The sequence below is a fragment of the Paroedura picta genome, chromosome 16, assembly GCF_049243985.1.
Source record: "Paroedura picta isolate Pp20150507F chromosome 16, Ppicta_v3.0, whole genome shotgun sequence".
NCBI lineage: Eukaryota > Metazoa > Chordata > Lepidosauria > Squamata > Gekkonidae > Paroedura > Paroedura picta.
This window is the reverse complement of record NC_135384.1, coordinates 2790742-2815703: the sequence shown is the minus strand read 5'-3', so window position 1 is coordinate 2815703 and position 24962 is coordinate 2790742. Positions and strand designations below refer to the sequence as shown.

The 24962-nt window shown below is 54.1% G+C and overlaps 2 protein-coding genes and 1 gene segment (V, D, J or C); 2 read left to right on the top strand and 1 right to left on the bottom strand.

Moving 5' to 3' along the window:
* Positions 1-3991: 3991 nt before the first annotated feature.
* Positions 3992-5956, top strand: LOC143826516 (Ig mu chain C region-like). The segment is given in 3 exon segments: positions 3992-4076; positions 4448-4777; positions 5559-5956. Coding segments are annotated over 3 exon segments (780 nt in total).
* A 1762-nt stretch (positions 5957-7718) lies between these two features.
* On the top strand, positions 7719-12600 carry OXA1L (OXA1L mitochondrial inner membrane insertase). Its single transcript, XM_077314071.1, has 10 exons — positions 7719-7849; positions 8454-8600; positions 8698-8887; positions 9760-9903; positions 10194-10279; positions 10382-10546; positions 11004-11108; positions 11791-11953; positions 12050-12130; positions 12351-12600. Exons 1-10 carry the CDS (start codon positions 7763-7765, stop codon positions 12452-12454), a joined length of 1272 nt encoding a protein of 423 aa, XP_077170186.1. The 5' UTR covers positions 7719-7762; the 3' UTR covers positions 12455-12600.
* A 767-nt stretch (positions 12601-13367) lies between these two features.
* SLC7A7 (solute carrier family 7 member 7) lies at positions 13368-23833 on the bottom strand. The gene is made up of 10 exons (XM_077314070.1): positions 23426-23833; positions 22254-22772; positions 19079-19204; positions 18385-18529; positions 17175-17298; positions 16774-16877; positions 16406-16502; positions 15011-15160; positions 14660-14843; positions 13368-13665 (listed from the first exon to the last, which is right to left on the bottom strand). Exons 2-10 carry the CDS (start codon positions 22768-22770, stop codon positions 13583-13585), a joined length of 1530 nt encoding a protein of 509 aa, XP_077170185.1. The 5' UTR covers positions 22771-22772; positions 23426-23833; the 3' UTR covers positions 13368-13582.
* Positions 23834-24962: the final 1129 nt, after the last annotated feature.

Genomic DNA, 24962 nt, shown 5'->3' with positions numbered 1-24962 from the left:
GACACAGCCCCATCTGTTCTATGCCTGCCCTTTATTAAGATGACCGCATAGTCCTGAAGCGTTGTGATTTCAGGATCAAATGCCAGCCTTCTTTCTGCCTAGGGCTGCAGACTTGTCATCATTACTGATCTAAGCCCAACAGTGTGTGCCTAGGGCAATGCAGCCCTTCTCCCAGATGGCTGCTTTCCATGGCTGCCGCCCCAACCCGGACCTGCAGCTTCCTTCTACTTGTGGTCTCCATTTTTTCTGTCATCCGTGGAATCTGCTAGGTCAGGAGGTAGCAGAGTAAGCAAGGATTTTATCAATGCATGCTTGTTCCCAGCCCCTCCACCCACAGCAAAAGTGAAAGCCCGAAACTTATTTCAAGCACTAGTTATTCGTTTCAGATGTTTGCAGGCTGGAATGGAAACTAGAACCAAAATTAGCTTTTCAGTAATTTCACTACACTTTCTCCCCAGTACATCTATTTCTAATCCTCTGATGCCCTCGTGTGGTACTATTGAGTACTGCAGCTCTTTAATTTTGAGGTTTCTGGTTTATTTTAGTTTATTATACTATTACTATTAATTCATGTTACTTGATGCTCTGCTGCCCTCCGGTGGCTGGATTGAGTACTGCCCAACTAAATTGCATCCAGAGACTGGTGTGTGAAATCTAGGTCCACATTTCATTTGCGCTTTCCCTTTCCTCCTCTCCTTTGTAGGCGCGGGCCATTGTAAGTATGCTAACAAAGGGCTTTTCCTAGTGGAAAAAGGAAACAGAATGAACTTCAATACTGTCTTTGCCAGGCAAAGAGAGGTTCTTGTCTTCAGACTCTTTAATAATCCTTAAAACTAGAATTCTAGGTAATTCTGTCATTGCGAAATATTGTTTTAGGGGATTTTTATGCTGGGCTAATTACTGTTACTGTGTGGGAGTGGGGGGGTTATAAAGTGAAAGATAAATAAAATAAATAAATAAACTCCCCCAGCTTTGAAACAATACCTGCCGTAACTTACAAAGATACATTGGCCCGTTGCATTCAGGAATACAACCGCCACTAGATTAGGGTTGTAGGGTGCATCAATTCTGTGGATGGCCTTTCCCTCCCCCTAGGACCTGGAAAGGCTGCAGGCTGGAGGTCGACGGGCAGGGAACTCACCGGTAGGGGCAGCTCTCATGCAACAGGGATCTGCAGCCTCTGACCACTGGAAGGAAGTGGAAGGAGGAGGGGGTGGTCAGAGGTGGCGGATCGAAGGCGATTGGCTGGCCGCTGGACAGACAGGCAAGCCGGTTGGTGGAGGAGGCACTCAGGGGCGGGACAGCCGCCCTGAGTGGGTGTTAAGCGCTGAGTGGCACTTAAGCCATGAGACCAGATCCTCCTCCAAGTCCTGACCAGAAATATATTATGTGGAAGAGATTATTCTATTACTGTAATAGAATCTTAAAGCAAATTACCAAACTAATTATGTCCTGCCTAGTGCAGGGGGTTGGATTCGATGACCCAGGAGGTCCCTTCCAATTCTGTGATTCTGTTATTCTAAATGTACTTACTGTGCCACCCAAAAAAATTCAAACAGAGCACAAAGTCTCTTGGGAACAGAATAAAGGCCACTGGCAAGCAGTGAGGACACAGGAATTTTATAATCATTATGAAATTTATCATAAGAAACCGGTGGGTATTAAGTGCCCTGGCTGAGGCTGGTTAAACCAGACTTTCTATTTGCCAAGTACATTTCTCTTGTAACTTTTAAAATCCTATTGCAGTCCCAGAATAATGGCATAGTCTTCCGCGCGATGGGGCCGTAACATCAAAAGCAATTCAGCTCAGCCAACAAAACATTTGCAAAACGACTGCATCAGACGATGTGCTTGCCAAACAATTTCACGGTGCCGAGAAGTCCATTAAGTAGTTTGCAGGACGATTACGGGAGTTTTGGTGTCTGTGCTCGGCTGTTTTCCATGTTACGGCTCCATCAAGGGGCTGGTGATGATTACTAAAGACTCTGAAGGAATGAACTTCTCTTGGTGTTTCATACTAACCTCTAGGAAGAACAGAGAAACTCTGTTAACTGGAAGACCTGCTGAGCCAAGAAAGCCTCCCCTTTCTTCCCTGTGTGTATTTCCAATTCGTTATCTTAACCTCCAGGTCAGGCCTAGTGATGTCCCGGAATGACAAGTGTTTTCTACGGCACGACACCTTGCTGGGGCCCTTCTATGCCCCACCCCCTGCCTTCCCTAGGGATGCAGCTTTTCCTAGCTCCCATCAGGTGCTTTAGTTCTGCAAAGAATGCAGATGTGAACAAGGGACTGCCAGGAAAGCACAGCAGGTTTCTGCTTATTCCAAGGACATGTTGCCAGGAAATCTACCTGAACAGGTTCTCCGTGAACCCTGGCAATGTACATTCTGCATTTCATACCTTCCTTGTCCTCAACAAGACATGCCGGGGGGAGGTGGGATAGAAATTAAATAATAATAATAATAATAATAATAATAATAATAATAATAATAATAATAATAATAATAATAATAATAATGCCATTGCTCCTTCTCGCTCTGGAGATCCAAGGGGTGAATTAGTCTGAGAGTTATGGAGGCCAGAACTTGGTACAATTCTCCAGACCTCGAAGCCCATGTGCAAGTTTGGTGTAGTGGTTTGGAGAGCCAGTTTGGTGTAGTGGTTAGGAGTGCGGACTTTTAATCTGGCATGCCGGGTTCGATTCTGCGCTCCCCCACATGCAACGAGCTGGGTGATCTTAGGCTTGCCACAGCACTGATAAAACTGATCTGTCCGGGCAGTGATATCAGGGCTCTCTCAGCCTCACCCACCCCACAGGGTGTCTGTTGTGGGGAGAGAAAAGGGAAGGCGAATGGAAGCCGCTTTGAGCCTCCTTCGGGTAGGGAAAAGCGGCATATAAGAACCAACTCTTCTTCTTCTTCTTCTTCAAACCAGTCCTTAGAAGGCCTGTTCCTCTGTGGTGTCTGCTCTGAGGTGGGGAGCTTTCCCTCCCACTTCCTTTTCGACACTTGTGAGGAAGAATTTGGGAACCCAAAGCTATATCCACTGAGTTCCTCCACAGCCTGATTCATGGGTGGTGCCCGATTAAGTCAAATCAAGCCAGACTTTGATTGCATGTAGGCACAGGCCAACCTTACCACGGTTCCTCTAAATATTTGGGAAACGGCCATCTGGCCAACGGTGTCCGGGATGCAGGAACTGGCTGTCCGACCTGTCCTTCCACCCCAGCTGGGTATGTCCGGATTGGCCCGGCCCCTGGAGCACCCACCTCCATAAACCACGCGTGAGCTACTCACCCAGCCTCTCTGCCAGAAGCTTCCTGGACAGCAAGGAGGGCGCTTCCACAACTTGCGTCCTTTCCAGACGCTAGACCCGGCTGCCAGCAGCTCCCTTGATGGCCCGGCCAGCGGGGGGTGGGGGGGCTTTCCATCACCCCTTGTCTTAATCCAAGGGCCCCCTGGATTAATTAAAGGTGATCCTTGCAGTCAAGGGTTTTGTGGACTCCTCAAGAGACCAATGGCCATGAGTGAACAGTCGGCTTTCCATTTGGACAGGGTCCTGGAGCTGAATCGGACCTTGACTACAGTGGGCGGAAAAATCAGAATTTGTCCAAGGTGACTGATTCACACAGTGCACAATAACTGTACTAGAGCAGTTTTCTCCCTTTGCAACAGTCAGGAATCAATAAAAGCTGCTCTGAGACCACAGTTTTAAAGATAAGCCAGATAGGACGATCTGGTTTGTTTTGGTTGACTTGTTCCAGGGTGACCGTTTGGATTGCGAGGTTAACCCTCCACCAGCCAAGGTCTCTGGGATATACACCCCCGGCCTCTGAGTAGGTTATTATCTACCAAATGGTTTAACAGGTTGTCTGAGAATCGTCCTTTCGGGGGTTGTCTAGTGGTGCTCCAGATCTTTACTGGAAAACCGCCTCCCCTAACTCACACCATAAAAAGCCTCGCTTGCTCCTGAGTGCTCATCCAGCTACCACCATGAGGCCCGTCTGCTTCTTCCTTTTGGCCGGACTCCTTGCCCTCGGATCCAACCTGCCTGGGTCTTCTGGCCAGAACGTTACAGGTCAGTCTTCTGTGCTGCTCTCCTCTTACGCTCCCCTCTGTTGGCAGGTACACAAACCTGATTCAAGTCCAGAGAAAGCTTTATCAGGGAACTCACATACTTGATCGTGAAGAAGAGAGAAGGGGCTAGGGCCCTAAAGGCATGACCAGCGGAGGGGGGGATCAGTGCAGCAGAACGCCTGAAAAGAAGCAGGGTGTTGCCCCTGAGAGTCGCAATCAGCTTTCTTAAAACCACGGCTCCAGTTCTCGCACTTGCTGGATCAGCCGGGCTGGACTCCCCACCCGAACGTGGCCAGGAAAGAAGTCTTTTGGGCACAAGAGATGTGATTTCCCCTTCTCTTCTCTCCCTGTCCGCTTCTCTGCCCCATCCAGGCGAGGGTCAGGGCCCTCCGACAGCCTGCGGTTCCTCCCCTCCCTCGGGGGATTCGACTTTGGAGGGAACGCTCGTCCTCAATTGCCTGTTGAAGGGAAGAGGCCCCAACTCCTCCATGAGATGGTTCCGCAACGCAGAAGCGGTGGAGACTTACATGGACTCTGCCAGCGATCTTTTGCAGGGCACTGGGATCCCAGGAATTTATTGGCTCTACCAGTCACTGAGCATCCCACAAGGGAACTGGGAGCCAGGAGACGTGTACACTTGTGTGGTGATGCCAAAGACACTTCCTCCCCCGACGGTTCAGAAGGCCAAAGGCAAGGACACGGGTAAGTAAGCTGACCCATGCAAGTGGCTGACATTTGCCATTAGCCCGGGGGTCCCCAAAACGGTGCCCGTGGGCACCACGGAGTCTGCCAACACCTTTCATGCGTACATGCACTTCTCCGCAATTCTGTTCTTCTGGAGGGACCGAGGGCCAAGTGAAGTCCAAAGGTCCCCACGTGTAGTTGTTGGGAGGGTGGACTTCTAATCTGGCGAGCCGAGTTGGATTCCCCGCTCCTCCTCCACATGCAGCCAACTGGGTGGCCTTGGGCTTGTTACAAGGGCTCTCTCAGCCCCGCCTCCCTCACAGGGTGTCTGTTGTGGGGAGAGGAAAGGGAAGGAGATTAAAGCCGCTCTGAGACTCCTTTGGGGAGAGAAAAGCGGCATATAAGAACCAACTCTTCTTCTTCTTCAGTAATATCAGGGCTCTTTCAGCCTCCCCTCCCTCACAGGGTGTCTGTTGTGGGGAGAGGAAAGGGGATTGAAGCTGCTCTGAGACTCCTTCGGGGAGAGAAAAGTGGCATATAAGAACCAACTCTTCAGTAATCTCAGGGCTCTTTCAGCCTCCCCTCCTTCACAGGGTGTCTGTTGTGGGGAGAGGAAAGAGAAGGCGAATGTAAGCCACTCTGAGTCTCCTTCAGGCAGACAAAAGCAGTATATAAGAACTCTTCTTCTTCTTCTTCTCTCCCTCCTCCCCTGCCCCAAGACTCTCTCCCTTCCTCTACCAAGTCCACTAAAGAAAGAAATAATGCCTTTCTCTCCATTCCACCCTTCTCTGCCTTCAAGGCCCTCCACCAGGCAACGTGTCAGCAACCGGCAAGACCATCTTCCTTCCCCACTTCCAGGCGGAGGACGAGCCGGAGGTGTCCATCAGCTGCACCGTGGACGGAAGCCGACCTCCGGGAGTCTCCATCGCATGGCGGGAGAACTGCGACCCCCTGCCAGACGGCGCCTACACTGTCCACCACGACAGCCAGGATCCCTCTTCCATGCTCAGCATGCTCACTCTCCCTGATCCTTCACGGATCGCAAGAAACAACGTCTACTTGTGTGCCATCGGTCGGCAGGGGCTCAAAATGCCCCTCCCTCCTCCCTGCTTGCCCGGAAGGGCAGGGGGGACGGCTGAAGAAGGAAAGCCATCCCTGTCCTAAGGGTCAATCTTTCGCTTCCCCCCCCCCTCTCTCCATGCACTCCTTTTGTGTTCAACAGCAGAATAAAAGTTGTATTCAACAGCGGAATAAAAGTTGTGTTCAACAGCGGAATATAAGTTGTGTTCAACAGCGTCCTTCTCCCGTCGGGTCATTAACTCTTGTGTTTGTATGTTGATCTACAGCAGGGGTAGTCAAACTGCGGCCCTCCAGATGTCCATGGACTGCAATTCCCAGGAGCCCCTGCCAGCATTCGCTGGCAGGGGGCTCCTGGGAATTGTAGTCCATGGACATCTGGAGGGCCGCAGTTTGACTACCCCTGATCTACAGCCATTGACAGGTCTTGACAAGTGCCTGTATCCAATCCCAGTATAACTGCCCAGTTATAAAAGCCTCTTGGCCCTCCTGGCAAGTAAAACCCCTGTCTCTATTGATAAGTAATGGTTGAGGGTATTCTGTTTCTCTGTATTAGAAGAAGCACGCATGCACACGAAAGCTCACGCCTCGAATAAAACTCAGCTGGCCTTAAAGGTGCCCCTGGACTTTGTTCTGCTGCTTCGGACCAACATGGCCACACGCCTGAATTAAACTTCAGCCCCAGATGTTCCTAGTCGTTTGCAGCTGGTGGGGAAAGGGGTCTCAAGCACAGCGAAGAGACAGTTCATGTCTTGGGCCTGATGGGGCTCAGATCCTGTCACCTCACTTTCTGTTTTGTGAGTTATTCATCCCTCTTCCTCTCCCCCCCCCCAAAAAAAAAATCCCTATGGATAGAAAAAGCAAGCTACAGCATAAAGTTTCACAACACAGAGGTTATTTAACTATGGGTTTGCAGGCAGGCATGGAAACGGGAACTATAATTGCCCTTTTACTCGTTTCAATGAGCGTTGGAAAGGCGAGATATAAATTAAAAGTATTATTATATTATTATTAGTAGTAGTAGTAGTAGCATCGTTGTTGTTATATTTTCCCCTCCCTTGCGCCCACCAAATGTGGCGCTTTCCAAGTCCTCTGCTGACCTCGTGTGGACACGTTGAGTATTGCAGCATTTTGTCGCCAGCCCCAACTTCACCGGCGTCCCGGTAGAGACGGGGGTCTCTGCCGAGCTCTTCCTGCCCTTGGGTGGGGGCTGAGATTCGGGCCAGGGGGGCTTCAGCCGACGCCTGAAGGAAGCCTTTATAGACTCTGCTCAGTTGCTGCTTCTCTCCCTGGGCAGCTGTGCACCCTGATGCACAGTGGGCCAGAGCTGTGGCTGTCCAGATGTTCATGAACTACAATTCCGTTGGCAGGGGCTCATGGAAATTGTAGTCCATGAACATCTGGAGCCACAGCTTGGCGACTCTTGCAAAGCATCCGGAAAGCACCCACCAACCCGGTTCTCCAGATTAGACTCAGCCGCTCTTCACCTGTGCCCAGAGTGGCTCTCTTTTAAAGGGGAAGGGAAACATATTCCAGTCGCTTCCCGAAACTTGCCCATTAGCTCCTTCTCACCTTGCCTTTCATTGATTCCATGAGTCGCTTTTTGCATTATTCCTTTTATTTGGTCTTTGGGGAGGGTGGAAGGGCCAAACACACACACACCCTGGTGCACGGCCTTGGAGGGTCGTATTTCCTGTGTTGCTCCCGCCTGGAGGTTGGCAACCCTCACTGGAGCATCCCACCCGGGCTGTCCAAACTGCGGTTCTGCAGAGGCCCTCAGACTACAACTCCCATGAGCCTCTGGCAGCACTCGCGGGCTTTTGCCCATAGCCAAGATGGCGGCGGCGGCGGCCTCGCTTCGTGCCTGCGCGCATGCTCGGGACCCACGTGGGGGACAAGGGCTTTCTCGGCGGCGCAGCGGGGACGATGGCGGCTTCCGCAACAGCCCGGTGCGCCTGGAGCCGGGTGGGGATCGCGGGGACCGGCCCCTTCTCCGCGGGGCCCCGCAGGCAGGTTGGTGATGAGGCCTGGAGGGGCTGCGAGCCTTTCTCCTAACCCGGGGGTCATGACCTTGCGCTTTGTCGGCGACCCCCTTGCTGCAGGCAACGCTTCCCCTTTTAAGGTAAAGCTTTACCTGTTGGGCTGCAGCCCGCTCCCTATCTGCAAAGCTTGCCCTTCCGCCGCTTCTCCTTTTAAGGCAAAGCTTTACCTGTTGGGTTTTAGTCCACGCCCTTTCTGCAAAGCTTGCCCTTTTGCAACTTCTCCTTGCAAAGGAAAGCTTTACCTGTTGAATCGCTCTCACTCGGCAAAACTTGCCCTTCCACTGCTTCTCCTTTTAAAGCAAAGCTTTGCCTGTTGGTTTGCAGCCCGCTCCTGCTCTGCACATCTTGTCCTTCCGCTGCTCCTCCTTGCACGGAAAAGCTTTGCCCGTGGGATTGCTGCCCGCTCCCGTTCTGCAAAGCTTGCCCTTCCACCGTTTCTCCTCCCAAGGGAAAGTTTTGCATGTTGGATTTCGGCCTGCTCCCATACTGCAGATCGGAAGGGCTCGTGAAGGCAGCCAGCATCTTTCTGCCTTGGCCCTTCACTGTGAGGCTGATCCTCACCTCCTCCTTTCCAGATCCATGGGACGACCGCGCTGCTCACGTGGCCACAGCCGAAAGCTCCTCTTGGCCCTCGCCTCTGCCCCCAAGGTGTCTGTCGGGCTGTGTTATCCAGGCCAGCGATCCGCTGCCAGAGCACGGCTGCTGCAGCCGCAGGAGCACAGGTAGGAAGAGCCCCCTTGGAAGATTCGGGAGGCGGCAGACTTAGAACTGCAAAGGGGCCCCAGGAGAACTTTCTTCTGCCTCCTTTTCCTTTTTCAGATTGTCCCGCCCCCAGCCCCACCCCCCACTGAGAGCGCTCTCTCCGCGGCGGATCTTGGCCAGGCTGCTCAGGAGTTGACCTTTGATGAACTGGGCCTTGGCTGCTCCACCCCAGTGGGCCTGATCCAGAACTTGTTGGAATGCCTCCACGTGGACATGGGCTTGCCTTGGTGGGGAGCCATCGTAGCAGGTAAAGGGGCTGCAGGAATCCGAAGGAGAGGAGAAGAGAGATCGGCCTTCCCGCTTGCCGAAAGGGCCCGGTGAAGACTTGGGCATTATGGGTAGCACCACCCTAGAGTAGGTGCCACTGATTGTTTTTGAAAGCTGATGTAGGGCAAAGACAGAAATAACCTCCTGACCTAAGCTCTGTGTACAAGTGTGCCTCCGTGGTCATCTACAAGGCAGGGAGAGGGAAAGGGCATGTTTCCCCACACGTGTCCCACAATGCATCGGGAGGAGAATTTATTAATTTATTAACCCAATTAATAGTCCGCCTTCCTGACAGAGGTTTGAGGTATGTGACACTGCCTGCAGGGAGACAGCGAGATTGGAGCCTCTTGATTGAGAAGAGCTCTGTAAGGAGAGAGGGAGGAGGTAGTCCCAACAGTCTAACTGACTAACTTTTTTCTTTGTTCTGGAGACTATCCGGAAGGAAGTGTGCTCCGAGGAGCAGGAAGTCGCCAATAGACCTCCAGGAAGTTCCTACTCTAACCAGGCCAACCACACATCTCCTCTGATGCCCCACGAGGGATACTCTTCCCCTGCCGTTTAATCACGCACACTACAGATCTTGCACGGTCCGAAAAGTTAGGAAGGGCATTGTTGTGAGTGCGAAGTTGTTGGTGCGGAGGGGGTTTGTGAACGAGACGAGGTGCCCGTAAGAGAGAGAGTCTCCTTGTCCCTGGTGGGTTGAAGGTGGTTTGTGTTAAGTTGCAGCAGTTTGCACGTGACCGCCCCTTCGCAGTCCTTCTCTCCAGAGTTGCATTGTGGGTCTCGGCATGCTCCCGCCGTCCCTGGGAGGAACTGATGCGTCCTCTTGCCTCCTTCCCCACAATCCCCCAGGGACGGTGGCAGCGCGGTGCGTGATTTTCCCGCTCATCGTGAAAGGCCAGCGCGAGGCCATGAAGCTCAATAACCACATGCCACAGATTCAGGCGCTGACGGGCCGTGCAAACGAAGCCAAGCGGTCGGGCAACAAGTTTGAATGTGAGTTTCTGGGGCAGGGGAGGGGTCGGGGGGGGGGTGTGGGAAGAGGCGTGGCCTTGCACAATTTCTTACTGGAGGAAGGCGGGCCTGAGTGGCTGGGGCGGAGCTGCAGGGGGAGGGGCCGAGAACGGGGCGGGGCAACGAGAACGGGGAAAGCGGAGCCTGCAAGGAAGGAAGGAAGGCCCAGATTTGTGACTGAGGGGGAGGAAGGCGGAGCTTGTGTGGGGCCGGGCTGAGGTGAAGGTTTGGCAGGGGGAGATTTGCCGTAGCCCCTCTCGTTTCTCCCGTAGTCGCCCAGGCTTACGCGGATCTGACCCTCTACCAGAAGACTCACGACGTTAACCCGCTGCGGTCGTTCATCGTGCCGCTCGTCCAGGTGAGTCTACGTCTCCCCCGACCCCATTACCCCAGCTGCCCAGCCCACCGTGCTCCCCTTCAGCCCCACGCCCACCACGGCCCCCGTCCCTTCTCTCCTCAGGCGCCCGTTTTCATCTCGTTCTTCATCGCCCTGCGCAAGATGGCCGAGTTGCCCGTGCCGAGCATGCAGACGGGGGGGTTGTGGTGGTTCGCGGACCTCACAGTCGCCGACCCCTACTACATCCTGCCCTTGTCGGCGACGGTCACCATGTGGGCCGTCTTGGAGGTGAGGCTCCGGCAGCCAAGGAGAAGCTTGGAGGGTCGATAAAGTCGCCCTCGGCTGAGCGGAGGAACCTCCGCCCTGCGGGTTTCCTGCAAGCTTTGGGGGAAGGAGGGGCGGCGCTTGGGCAGGGCCAGGCCGAGGATGGGGAAAGCTGTTCTCCAGGGCCCCCGGGAGAGTCGCCCCAGTCTGTGTGGACAGTACTGAACACGATGCCCTTAGCTGGACCGCCCGATCCCATCAGATCTCGGAAATATTTGGATGGGAGACCCCCAAAGATTGGGGGGGGGGAGACCTCCAAGGGACAGGAGGGGTCATAAGGGGACAAAGGCTATTTCCCATCATCTCCTCTGCTGGCAGTTCGCCCCAGCCGTTCTGGCCCTAGCGTTGTAGGGGAAATCCTGCTGTGGGGCGGCTGGGGGCCATCGGCGGGAGGTAACGGTGGCGTTTTTCTTTCTCGCAGCTGGGAGCGGAGTCGGGCGTCTCGAACCCCAACCTGAGGGTTATGAAAACGGTTTTGCGGGTGATGCCTCTGGCTATCCTGCCGCTCACCATCTCCTTCCCCGCGGTGAGAGAGTCGCGCGCGTGATGCGATCCGTGCCGGAGGTCCGCCTCCAGCGGAGGTCCGGCTGCGGAATGGTCAAAAGAAACCGAGTCCTAACTGGCAGGCCTCACAGTGTAAAGAAATCTGGTTTAGTGGCAGGAACGTCGCCAGCCTTAAAACGCCGTTATATAAAACAAGTGGGGAGCCATAAGGACCGGCAGGAATCTCTCAATCCCCCTCTCTGGTATTTACACTTTCCTTTCCCCAAAAGCCTCCCCCGAAAGCCTTCCTACTTTTTTACTTGGCAGTTTTTGTAATAAAAGATTTTTTTCCTGCCAAGCTGAAGGGTTTTCCAGGCTTGTAGAAAAATCCGTCTTGTCCCTTTGGGGCCCCAGTCTCCAGATTTAAGCATCCTCAGATTTGGGCAGGTTAAGAATTGGAGACATTGATGAATCCTGGCTGGTATTCCCTGGAGATGTGGGTGTAAGGGGGATTTCTCAAATCTACGACCGTGCAGGATCAGTATTCCTCAGCACCTCCGCTCCGGACTGTACTGGGTCATCTTCACTCACTTTGTATACACCCAGCATTGTGTGTCCCCTTTTGTACGCACAAGCCGGAAACGCCTGCCCAGTTTTCCACGCTGTACCATAACAGACCCCCGGGCTGGAGGGGGTCCCTGAATCCTGTCCTTTCCTCCATGCAGGCCATCTTCACCTACTGGCTGACCTCCAACCTGTTCTCGCTTGGCCAGGTGATGCTCTTGAAGGTGCCCTCCGTTCGCACCTACCTGCGCATCCCGGAACGGGTGGTACACGACCCCCAGGTCCTGCCCCCCGCGGACGGCTTTTGGAAGAGCCTCAAGAAAGGTGAGTCGGGAAGAGAGGCCGAAGAAAAGAATAAAGGCCTCAAGACCTTGTCTCCCGCGGAGCTAACACCCCCCGGGCCTGATCCTCCCCCTGCAGGATGGAAGAACGCACAGCTGGTCCGCCAGGTGGAAGAGAGGGAGCACCGCATGAAGAACCACTTGGAGTTGGCCGCAAAGGGTGAGGCGCTGGGGCCAGAGGCCTCGGGCCCGTTTGGGGTCTTTGCCGAGAGTCTGCGTTCTAAGTCTGAACCGAGGACGCCAATTAAGAGGGCTCGTCTTTATTCCACACCACGTCCGCCGTTTGGAGAGACGAGAGGGATGGGTTCGCTAGCTTCGTGCGCTAGCTTTGCGAGGGGGGGGGGAACCTAACGCCTCTTCTCGTTCTCTCCCGCTTGCAGGGCCGCTGCGCCAGACGTTCTCCCACAACCCTTTGCAGCAGCAGGAGCCTCCCAAAACGAAGCCTCTGCCACAGAAGAGACCCTGGGAGGATACGCTGGGCTGAGGGGCAAACGGCTGGTGCCTCACAGTCCCTTGAGGGCAAAGACTCGGCACGGGAGGAGGGGGGGGGGATGCCGGAATTGTATCCTTCTCCCTCACCACCCACCCACCCCGCTGGCGGCCACTGGTAATTAAAGGACGTGGAATTTCCTCCTCTCTCTTTTGGTGCTAGTGTGGGGCAGAGAGACGCAGGGGCCCCTGCAAAATGTGTGTGAATCTCCAGGTTGCTCCCGTTCAGATGCTCCTGAACGCAGGATAACGTAAATTAGACGCCAAGGTCTGGGAATGTAGGCGTGGAGGAAGTGGCGTTCCTTCTACAGGAAAGGAAGGAAGAAGCCAAGGGGGATCTGGGTATATCTTCCCATGCGTGGAATCATATAGCTGCCTCATACTGAAACTGAGGCCATTGCTCCATCAAGGTCGGTGGACGTTATGTGCCATCTCATCCTTTCGACTGGAGATGCTGGGGATCGAACCGGTGACCTTTTGTGCGCCGAGCAGATGCTCTGCCAACGATCTACGGCCTGTCCCATCAAGTCCAGCACCGACTACAGCTCAGACCAGTGCCTCTGGGAAAACCTGCAAACGTGACAGCGGCCACGTTCCTCTGTTGTTCTTTCCCGTCATCCGGCACGCAGCTCAATGATGTCCCGTCAACATGGAGACCTCAGTTTCCCAGCCTGCATCCTGCAGCAGTCTCCTAACGGAGCACAGGGGGAGAGAAAAATCTCGGGCAGAGGCGTTAGTCCTCTGTAAACCGGGAGAGCGAGGAAGAGCGACCAAGAAGAAATACCTTCGTGCGGAGCACGGCTAGGAGAACGGAGCCGTTGGATCTCGCGGAGAAGGAAAACCAGAACACCGGAAGACAAAATAGATGCTCGAAGCCAGAGAGGGCTCGGATAAGAATCCCAGTCGGATTTCTGGAGTTCTGAGAGTTTATTGGGGATGTGGCGGGTGGTCTCAGGGTGCTCCGTGCGCCACGGAGAAGGCCCCTCGATCCCGTCGGCAGCTACCCCTCCCCCTCCCCAATCCAGCAACGTAGCAAACAATAAATTAGAGGGCAGGCAAGAGTCCGTGGTCGAAGGAGAGGGCGGGGAGGAGAATCCAGCCCCTCCCACCGGCAGCCCCTCCATCACTGAGCCTTGGCTTCCGTGTCGGGATCCATCTCCGTCAGGACGGACGAACACAGGATTTGGATCAGCCGCGTCACGGAGGCTGCAGAGAGAACGGGCCGGATCAGTCCGGGGTGGCTGTGCACCCCCAGCCTTGCCACCGCCCCCAACCAAATCACGACTCTCTGCAGCCCCCCAAGTGTGGCTCTTGCCCCCCCCCCCCGGGGTAATGCTGTAGAGAGAAACTGTTCCGGCTGCCTAGGGGAAGGCCTGGCCGGAGAAATCAGCCAGAGGGCCTGGCTCAGGAGGCCTGCAGTGAGCCGTGACTGGCCACAAGAAGGCAACGTGGGAGGAGCTGAGGAGAGGCCAAGAAGCAGCCAGAAGCGGGGAGGGAGGAGAAACGGGAGGAGAGAGAAACAAGAGGGAGGACAGCTAAATTCGAGTTTGGTGACGATTTTTTGGGATTTGAGCTTTTCCAGGGTCAACGTGCTCTGTATCTGATGAAGGGAGCTTTGACTGTCGAAAATTAGTACCTTGAAAATCTCTGCGGTGCTACTAGGCTCGAATATTGCAGACTAAGGAGGCTGTCCTCGGAAACTGAGTTAGAGGGTAGAAGATCAGAAGGACAAAGAGGAATCAGCAGAACCCAGATAGCTCTGAGGGAAAAGCCCAAGGGCCGGGGTGGTTTGGGCGGGCTTGACCGTGGGCACAGCGCCCTGTAAATAGCGATCTCTGTTTCCGTTCAATAACAATAACGACCAGCTTTTGGACTTTGCCTGGCTGTTAGGGCTTGACAGAAGGCTGGTACGGGACTACGCCAGTCAGGAGAAGGAAGCCTCAGAAAACAGGCCATGGGGATTCAGGGATACGTTGACAGAGAAGGTTCTGCAAGCCATTGGCAGAGTTAAAAGGTCCCCAGCCTCGAGCTGCAAAAGTCTGCAGACTGTCTAAATTTCCTCGCCCAAGGGGGGAAGAGTCAAGAGGGACCCCTACATTCCTGCACCCATGACCAGCTCTAGCAACGTGGGTGTGTGTTTGGGGAGGGGGCAGGCTATGAGATAAACAGAAGACCCCCCCCCCAAACACGGATTACTCACCGACGGCCCGCCGAAGACACACTGGCCTCTTGCGTTCGGGGACGCGCACCACTAGGAAGTAGAAAGGCAGGCCGGAAGCCGCAATCGCGATCCCAATGGCGGAATTGACGGGGTCCGTGTAGAGGGGGACGGCGACCAGGAAGATGGTGCAGAGGCAGAAGACCACTGGGAAGACGATGCTCAGCTGGAGGGGGACAGAAGCCGAAAGCATGCGGGTGACGGGAGGGAGGGAAATTCTTTCGTGAGAGGGCACCAACGGCATCGCTAAACGGGGGTGAGAGATGCCTTCACAGAGGCCCCAAGAGCACCCACTGGGCCCCTCCCGTTCAAGAGTCTCTTCCCCGCCCTCACCTTGAGTGGCCGTTCCTTGGACGGCTCCTTCCAGCGCAGGTAGAGCTGCCCCGCAATCGAGAGGCCCACGAAGAACCAGTAGCTGAAGCTGTAGTAGTTAATCAGCTGGAAGATGTCCTCGACGCAGAGGTAGACCAAAGCCATGGCTCCCTGGGGTAGACATCGAAAGCCTGAAGCGGGGATCCCTAGGGCAGGGGTAGTCAACCTGTGGTCCTCCAGATGTCCATGGACTACAATTCCCACGAGCCCCTGCCAGCAAACGCTGGCAGGGGCTTGTGGGAATTGTAGTCCATGGACATCTGGAGGACCACAGGTTGACTAGTTCTGTTCTAGACGATCTGTGCAGCCCACTTGCCCCATGCACGTCCAGTTTTTGGCAGTCACTTCGGGATTCTGGCCGTCGCCCCGTGTCTTAATTCCCAAAGTTGCTCTGCAGGCTCAAAAAGGGTCCTGAAAAATGACTCGGTCCCCTTTGATCCCCATTTCTTTCCAAGATCTTTAATCTGCACTGCTTCAAAGTGTTCCTCATTGCTTTGGAGCTGGCTCTTCCCCTGAGATCAGAGAGGGCAGGTGGCCTCTGGATGGCTCTTGCCATCAAAAATCTGGTCGGGCCCAATATAGATTATCTTCACAGACAGAACAAAGCCCAACGCTCTAAGCACATTTTCGGGGATTGCTTCTTGTCAGGTTCAGTCAGCCGTTGAGCGGCATCAATCGCCCTTCCCTGCAGAGATTCTGTCTGCCTAGCGAGGAACCCAAAATTGCGAGGAACCCTTGCTCACCTTTTGGAAACGGCTCGGTTTGAAAGGTAATTACTGTTTTTCGACAATGCTCCCGTGGGCCCTGGCGAGCATCACCTTAGAAAGAAGCATCCCCTGTGAGGGAGGAGGGAGGAATGCCTCTTCTACGATGTCGTCTTTTCTGAATCCTTCCATTAAAATAATTGCGCTGTTTAAACAAGATTGCTGCCTGACTAATGGAGGGCATGCGGTGATTGACTAAAAGCTCGTCCCTTGATGAACCTCCTTCTGACTCTGCAGGCCCCATTCCTTGGAAAGCGGCCCTCCCCTGTCCATGCCATGCCGTTTACTAGGGAACAAACAAAACAGCCCAAATCGGAATCCAGAAAGCCACCACCAGCTACATTTAGGAGGTCCAAAGAAAACGCCCCCAAACGTGGTCCTGATAAAGTTTAATTGTGTGGCTCCTGGTTTGTGTTGAGATCTGGGACCGCCATGACAGTAAACAAAACTTTGGCCTACGTTGCAAAGGCCTCCCTCCACGTGGGACGATTTATCTTGTTCCCCTACCAGTTGTTCCCACAGACGTGGGGAGGCTGCCCCGACACCCCCACCCACTGGAATGTCCCCACCCCACCCCATCCCAAGGCCTTACGTTAAAGAGCAGGGCTGGGACAGGCGTGAACCGCTTCACGTGGATCATGCAGATGGCGTCGGGCAAGTGTCCCTCGCGGGAACCGACAAAAAACAGCCTGAAAAGACAAGGAAGTATAAGAAGGCTGCAGGGAGAAACAGGGAAGTCATCCTGGCCTCTAATTGGGAAGGATACAAAGAATATCCCAAAAAAGCAGGGAGTAGGCCCAGAACCCCTCCTATCTTTTCAAAAGCCCCTCCTCATCAGGGAGGGGTCCGTGTCTTGCCGGCACTTTCCCCCACCAAGGTCACTGTGAAGAGAACTCCAAAAGGACCTTCAAATGAATCCTCCTGTATGTATACAGAGAGAGGAAATAACCAACCGCGTACCTGGAGGCTGCTAAGATGGAAGCGTTGAGCCCCCCAAAGCAGGACAACGCAACAGCCAATGGGATCGTCCAGTTCATCACTCCAAACACTTGGTCAGCAAAGGTCTGCAGAGTGGAGGGGAAAAAATCAAGAAAATGCACACGAGAGGCTCTTTGGCCGTAGGCCTTGGGTATAAATTCCCAGCTCAAAGGGAGATGTGGGGGTGTTGAAACAGGCAGCCTGGAATGCATGTTAAAATGGCGAACGGATTGTTCATTCCAGAGCCTCCTGTTGAAATGAGCAAGCTTGGTAGCGGCTCTTTTCAATTTCGGGGGGGGGGGCAAAGCAAGCAAACAGGAATGGCTCTCAGGTGACTGACCAACTAGGCTCTGTTGCGGCCGACTGGAGAGATGGCTACTCACCACGGCCACGGCGTCGCTGCCCAGTATGTCTGTTTTACTCAGCACTGAGTAATACGCCACGTTGGTCATGATGTAAATCACGGTGACGATAGGCATGGAGATGCCGATGGAGAGGGGCAGGTTCCTGAGAGAACAGCCGGGAGAGAATTGGTAAGGCCCTTCCCTCCTGGCCTCCAGCCCTCCCTCCGGCCTCCCTCTGGCCCCTTAATCATGTCAGCAGAGCTTGAATTTACAGAGGGGGAGCAAAGCACCAGGATGCTTAAAAGATAAAGGGTTATTAAGAAGAGAAGCACACTTTGTACAGATAAAGACTCCTGTCTAACTGTTGCCTGCCGTCGTTCTGTCTGTTCTGGAGGCAAGGAAGGAGGGAGTGTGCTCAGAAGAGCAGGAGGTCTCCAGACAGCCTATCCTGACACTGGAGGAGAGCATTTGAAAAATTCCAGGAAGTTCCTGATCTAACTATGCCCCCTGGAGGGCACTCTTTATATTCTGTTCAGTCATGCACGCTACAGATTTTGCCCATTGCAACAAATTGCACCCAGAATGGGCAGAATACGTGGAAGCCCTCCAATTCCCCCCAAATCACTGCCCTCCAGGTCTTCGCATACGGATCACCTGCATGTCTTCCTCTGCAAAAGCCGGTTGGTTTTCTCCACCACCAAACCAAAGAGAACACCAGACATCCATGGGACACTGAGAATTTCAACTCTTGACTAAGCTGCAGGGCCTGAATTTAGCCACTAGGTGGCAACCTCTCTACAAGCAAACTCAACCCAACCATATCCTAGTTCTTTGAACCAAATTTGGGACCAAAACTGGTGCTTAACTTCCACCATTTATGTCTTGTTCTCAGAATCCATGAGCGGGGGGGACAACTGTAGTGCTCCCACGTTATTTTTATTATTATTATTATTTGCTTTTGCAGGCTGGAGAATGTCTATTATGGGCCCCACAGGGAAAAGAGCTAAAATCTAACCACCCAAGGAAATCCAGAGAAGTGTTTTTCAGTTTCACCTGGGGAGCAAGCAAAGGTTTAAGGTGGAGGGGAGTGGCAAAAAAGAGTTTGTCAGTCTCTTCATTAAGCAACAAGAATAACGACAGCACAGGTACGGTCCAAAAGGGGCTCGAAACCACATTCTGCAGAGCATCTCTGGAAAAAAAACCGAATTGCATTTTCCTAGCAACATGATGTCGCCGTTTGAGTGCTCACCTCTCGGGGTTCTTAATTTCTTCTGTGACAAAATTGAGGGTATCCCATCCGGAGTAGGAGAAGAGAGCAGAGTACAATGCCAGGGCGATATTCCCCACTTGCCAAGAGGAACCCTCGAAAGAGTCCGCAAAGTTCTCCGAGCGGCCTGTGGTGGGAGAGAAAGTGGCGGTTCGCACCGATCACTTTGCTTCGTTTCTCATTTCTAGCAGCAGGAGGCTGAATTAGCTCTGCTAAAACACCAACATAGTCCAGCAAGTAGAGGGTCAGACTACGATCAAGGAGAACCAGGTTCGAATACCTGATTGTATCATGGAAGGTTACTGGGTGGCCTTGGGGCCCCTCACACCTTCTCAGCCTAACCTACCTCGCTGGGTTGTTGTGAGGAGAAAAATGGAGCAGAGAGGACTATGTCAACCTCTCTGGATCCTCATTGGGGAGACGGACAGGGCATATGTGTAACGAATGAATACATAATGAATAAAAAACACCATGCCTCAGAAGGAATGTCCTGTTTGTGGAGTTATAATATCTAATTTCATACATGCAATCTATTGTTTGACTCCAAGGAAGGGAAGCAAAGCCTGCCTTGCAGGAGTATTGTGAGGGCCTGAATTCAAGGGGCGGTTGAGCGAGTTACAGATTCAAATCCTGCCACTGGCAAGCACTGGAGAAGACCAGGCCAAAGGGGGAGTACCTTGTCCGATGCAGACGATGCCGGCGATTATCACGGCAATGAGGGCCAGCACTTTGGCGTAGGTGGACAGATCCTGCACTCGGGTGCCCCACTTCACGTAGGCACAGTTCACAAAGGTGAGTAGGCCTGCAAGACAGAATACGGTAAGGGGAAAGCAGTCCCAGGTTTCTGTCTCCAGTTCCAAGAGGAACACCGAAGTTCACTGTCCCGTCTCCTCTGGGCAATCAGTCCCTGATTTTCTATCTCGGTGACCTTGATCTTTATTCCAGGAAGGAGCTCAAGGGTCCATGCAAGATCTGGTCTCTTGCCAGGCACCCAGAAAGGGGGGGGGGAATCAACCAGGCATGAGGCCGCTGCCAAGGTCATGGCCCACTCCCCCTCCCCACTTCCAGGTACAGGAGGCTGTTTTGTCCTGTGGGGTGGGGGGGAAATGGGGACACCTCCCAAACGTTTGCTTCTTTATAAACAAGGCAATAAATTCCTCCCTCTTATCAGGCTTGGGACATGCACTGAGCAGAGAAGCCGCAGACAACTGGAGTTGTTTGCATTTCCACTTCGCCCCAGCAGACTCAACAAGGGATTGTGCCCCCGTCCCGTCCCCGTCCCCCGCCTAGGGTTGAGCTCTCCTGGGGATTGGCTCCAGCCCATTCCTCTCCTTGCCTGCTTCCCAAAAAATTCCACCCCTTCCCAGCCACGGGACAGCCCGATCTTAGTCATTTGAGAAACCCAAGCTCCACTCCCCACCCCCATGCACAGAGGGCTTTGTTTCCAGTTTCAAAACAGACGAAAGAGCACAGGAGTTGGCAACCTGCCTTGAGGAAGAAAGTCTGCCCCGATACCGCAGGAGTCTTTCTTGGTAGAAAAGCCGAGTTACTCCTAGGAAGCTCGGGGTAAGAAGCCACAATTGGGACATTCCTGGAGATTTGGGACGGAGTCCAGGGATGGTGGACTTTTGGGGAGGAGAGGAGCGCGGCAGGGCAACGCTGTCACCCTAGGACTTCTGTTTTCCCTCAGCTCTGTGATATACCATAGAGTCCGCCCTCAGGAGCTGCCATTTCCTCCAGGGGAACTGGCCCCCGGGGGGTCTGTTGCAATTCTGGGAAATCTCAGACCTCACATGGAGGCCTGTATAAAGGAAAGGGACCCGAGTTCCAGACTCAACTCTGGGCTGTCGGGCAAGATGTAAAGCAGCAGCCCAGGCACAGGGGGGAAGGCCTCCGGACCCCCAGGACTGCAGCAGAGTCTAGATCCGAACCCCACTCCGGGCTGCCGACAGCCGATCAGCTGGTTCTCCCCCCTCCCACACCTCGAGGCCAGGAGTAGCAGATTTCAGTCCTGACCCGAAGCCGGCTGCGCATTCCTGTGTTGCAACCGGTGTGGTTTTGGGGAGCCTGACGCGGCGTTTCTCGCCAACTGGAGCCGGACGCAAGCTGCCGACTCAGCACGGCCTGGCGGCTCAGCTGATGTCACCGGTTTCCTGAGCGGGACCCAGAAATGCCCGCAGGTTAGGAGGGAAGAGAGAGAGAGACAGGGCGAAGGAGAAGCAGCACGGAGCATCGCCCAAGCCTGTCTTTGGTGCCAGACCGGTGCCTCTGAGGCTGTGCAGAGGGTCTCGGCCCCGGTGCTCCCGCTGTCTCCCTGCAGCCTTGGTCAAAACCTAGCAACAGGCGTCCAGCTGAGCACAAAGCAAGAACAGACTTGTCTGTACACAAATGGCTGAGCTTCCCCACTCCCTCCTCTCTCGGGACAAGGAGACCTAAGCAGCAGATTCCTGAGTCCTCGTTGCTGCTCTGCACAGGGCAATGAGGCCTAGTGGGTGGTGCAGGGAGGTAGGGATGCCAACCTCCAGGTGGGGCCTGGAGATCCCCTGGGATTACAGCTCATCTCGAGACCACAGAGTTAAATTCCCCTGGAGAGATGGATGGCTTGAGGGTGGGCTCAGGACACTGGATTGCACTGAGGTCCCTCTTTTCCCCAGGCTCCATCCCCAAATCCCCAATTGGCTTTGACAACTACCCACCCACTCTCCACTAGTGGTTGGAGGGCAGGGAGGGGGAACCTGACATTGTTTTCCTTTTCTTTTAGCAGAGCTGCAGGGACATTTAATAACAGGCAGGAATCTAACCGGTGACGCGGTAACGGTGGGAGAGCCTTACCAGGTTCACTTCTAATGAGGCAGCTGGCAAGTAAAAAGGCAGAGGAGCCCCCCTGGGCAAAAGAGATGGCAGCCCTAGAAACCCTTCTATGTCTCAGACAGCCGGGCGATTAGGGGTCCTAAGCGAGGGATCCCAACCTCCAGGTGAGGACTGGATATCTCCTGGGATTACAACGGATCTCGATGTTGACCGAGATCAATTCGCCAGAAGAACATGGCCCTCTGAGATGGTAGGCTTAAGAACGTGATACCCCACTGAAGCCCCTCCTTTCCCCAAACCCGACCCTCATCGGGCTCCATCCCCCGACTCTCCCAATCTAGAGCTTTCAACCTTATCTTAAGTGGAGCAGAGAGCCAAGGACGGGTCTGCTCAGGGGTATCTACTAGGAGGCCTCGTAACATGGAATCTGTCTCCAAATTTGGGGAAAGACAGCCATCCAATAGAGAGAGCAAAAGATAACAAGAGCCCAAACACCTAGGGCTTAACTATGGGCAGCCCAATGCCCCACCCTGAGAAGGCCCTACAGTCAGTGGGAGCAATAGAAAACAGCGGACAGGAACAGAGCAGAGCCAAACGCAAACGGCCATGCGGTTTTGAAGGGCCAGTCATTGTGAAACAGGGAGCGTTGCTCTTGTTCGAAGTAACTTGGGCAGCAATCAAAGGGCTACGGGACCCAGTGCTTGAGAACCCGGAAGACCACCCCTAGGGACACCTGGGCCCTGCGTTCGAGAAAGAAAACAGGAGATGCTCTAGAGTTGGACGTTCCCCCACCTGTAGCATCAAGAGTAGCAGTGGCAACGAAGGAAAAAGTCAGACTGAATAGGACAGGAAGGTCACAAACAGAAAGAGAGAGGGGGAGGAAGATTAGATCGTAGGGAACGGGGTGCCCTTCAACCTGCTGGCTGCCTTGGCCGTGACCCTCCCCCTGCCCACCCCCTGCTTTGGAACAGCCCCCCTTCTCCCTTCCAGGGCCACCGAATTCTCCGTCCGCCCAGACCCCTCCCGCCGGCCCCACTCACAGATGCAGACAGCGGCCAAGAGGCGTCCGGCCAGGTAGGGCGCCTCGCAGGAGGGGAAGACGGGCTGCACCAGGTAGTTGGCAAAGGTGATGGCGATGACGGCTTGGCTGGTGGGCTCGATGATGAGGAGGGACGTCCAGAGGCGGATGAAGGCCGGCAGCTCCCCAAAGGCCTCCAAGATGTAAGCGTAGCTGGCCCCCGACTTCTTGATGGTGGTGCCCAGCTCGGCGTAGCAGAGGGCCCCAAAGACGGAGAAGAGCCCCCCCACGGCCCAGATGACCAGGGACAGGCCGTAGGAGTCGCTGTACATCAAGACCCCCTTGGGCGAGACGAAGATGCCCGAGCCGATCATGTTGCCCACGATCAAGCAGACGCCGTTCAGCAGGGAGATCTCCTTCTTGAGCTGCATGGATTCCTCAGGGGGCGGAGGGGGGGAGGCCGAGGAGGTGCCGTTGGACACTGCTTTGGCGGGAGGGTCGTCCCGGGGGGCTGCGGCGTAGCGGGTGGTCTTGGCCATGGCTTGGGTCAAAAGAGAGGCGAGGTGGTTAGAAACGTCGACCAGTAGGAGGCGCCACGGACAACCCAAAGGGCAGCTTTCTCCAACTCCAGGAGAGAGGCAATGAGGAAAGGAAAGACCAGGGCAGCCCTCCAAATAATGAGAGCCAGAAGGGACTCTTGAGATATATCAGGAAGAGAAGTCATGCGTGCTGGTTTGGGAGTTAGGGATGCCAGCCCCCAGGTGAAACCCGAGGATCCCCTGGAATTCCGGCTCCTCTCCAGACTTCAGAGATCAGTTCCCCTGGAGAAAGGGGATTCTATGGCTCAGAGGTCCCGGTCTTCCGCCACCTCCCTCCAGGAATTTTCCAGCCAGGAGGTGGCAACCGTACCCTCTCCATCCCTCAGTAGTAGCCAAAGGGTCCTGGAGAATCATATTGGGAGTTCAGGTTGCCTCTGGTGGTTTTAAGAGGCTGGGAGTCAGGGAGTTTCCTGCCTCAAGGGGAGTGAGGTCTAGTGGTCAGGATACAGCAGCAGAGAGCCAGGAGTTGTCGGTTTCGACTCCTGAGGCCAGCAACCTCTGCCCGGACATGACCTGTGAGTGGTGGGAATCAAGGGACAGAGAGGGAGGGATGGATGGGGAGGATCAGGAAAGAAGACCTTACAGAGGGACTCACCGTTCCAGGCTTCACACTCCCCTCCCGGGCCAGCAGCCGACACCCAGGCCAGCTCCGTACTAAAGAGAGAGAAGTGTCTGGGACAGCACTTTTCACTTGAGGAACTGAGCCGGGAGACGGGGGCGGGGTGAGAAGGGGTAAGGGAGGGTGAGCCATTGACCGAGTCCAAGGTCCGTCTGATGCCAGGTGGGGGCAGGGGGAGCCGGCCTCAGCACGGCCGAAGATAAGGGGCTGGCAGCACCGGGATCCTCCTCGCAGCAGTGCCCTGTGGAACGGCACAGACTTCTCTGCCAAAGTGCCCCACGCACACAGAGAGACGCAAAACACAGTCATTTCCTGTAACAGGAATCCTGTATTGCAGGAAGTTTCCCAGGCTGCACAAAAATCTTTTTTTGTTTTTTTTCAGCGAGGAAAGACCCGATATATCTTGAAAGCTTGCCATTACTAATGCCGCCACCGGTTCGCAATGGCATCAGCCAAAGGTTAGCCTTCCTTTGTGTCCTGTATTCAGATCCTGAAGGAGAGTCAGTTTGACAAGCCTTGGAGAAGGAAAGTGAGGTGGGGATCTCACGGCGTCTTTAATGATTGTTCACTGTGTTGCGTTGGGAAGCTAGTTGAGCAAACTTGCCATTCACACTGAATGCTTCTTTCCGAAGGGACGTTGTGCCCCTGAAATGCTCGAACCGGCCCAAAGCATCCCCCAGTATGCACACATGAGCTCACAGACCTTCCACCGTGGATCTGTTTCTTGGGGGAATGTTTGAACAACCAGATAGGGCATCCACAGAGAATCAAAGGCGCTGGTATCACACTGATAGACGCAAGGAGGCTGATAGATATCCCTTTAGACATAACGTCATTATCCCACGAGCAACAGCAGTTAAACACGAGATTGTCGTATTTGCTGTGACAGGGACTTAGGGGTCTCCCGTCCCCCCCCCCCTTTGAAATCTTCCTGTCTAATGTGTCAACTTTTAACTACTGCTGTGTGCCAATTAAGCCTTTTGGGGAGCAGGGGGGGCATCAAAATCCATTAATTAATTAATCGATCGATTAAATCCCAGCCAGAAATTCAACATTTCTTGTTGCTTCCCTCCTCGCCCCAGAATACGAGAGGGCCAGCTAGCCTCGCCAGTGTCTACATGTGCGTGTCCACACACGCAAACCGGAGTTGAACTGCATTGCCCACTAATCCTTGCAATTTGCTCCCAACAGAAGCACTTTTATGACGGTGCCTGGACCCTTTGTCCTTGCAATGGCTCCTGGTTTCCAGTTATCGCAGATGAACTTGATGGTTGCACTTTTGCACGCCTTCCCTTCATTGCTGCATGTCCATAAATTGAGAATTAAAAAAAAAGTCCTCAAAGGTCTTGTGACACGCCGATTGTTGCTCTCGTAACCAAGGGCGACCGCTTCCTTAGTAACCGTTGCCCAAGAAAGCGCCGGCCATCTTGCGCCCATTTCAAAGATGGAGGAGACACCATTTCCGCCCTCAGTACGGAGTCGTAGATGTAGCCGCAGATCTATATTTACATGT

Coding starts and splice junctions, on each gene's coding strand:
- OXA1L (XM_077314071.1), top strand. CDS start 7,763: ATGGCGGCTTCCGCAACAGCCCGGTGCGCCTGGAGCCGGGTGGGGATC. Junction 8,888..9,759: donor GTGGGGAGCCATCGTAGCAG/GTAAAGGGGCTG, acceptor ACAATCCCCCAG/GGACGGTGGCAGCGCGGTGC. Junction 12,131..12,350: donor CTTGGAGTTGGCCGCAAAGG/GTGAGGCGCTGG, acceptor TCCCGCTTGCAG/GGCCGCTGCGCCAGACGTTC.
- SLC7A7 (XM_077314070.1), bottom strand. CDS start 22,770: ATGGCCAAGACCACCCGCTACGCCGCAGCCCCCCGGGACGACCCTCCC. Junction 19,205..22,253: donor CTTGGCCGCTGTCTGCATCT/GTGAGTGGGGCC, acceptor TCTGTCTTGCAG/GCCTACTCACCTTTGTGAAC. Junction 15,161..16,405: donor TCCCAGCCCTGCTCTTTAAC/GTAAGGCCTTGG, acceptor TGTCTACCCCAG/GGAGCCATGGCTTTGGTCTA.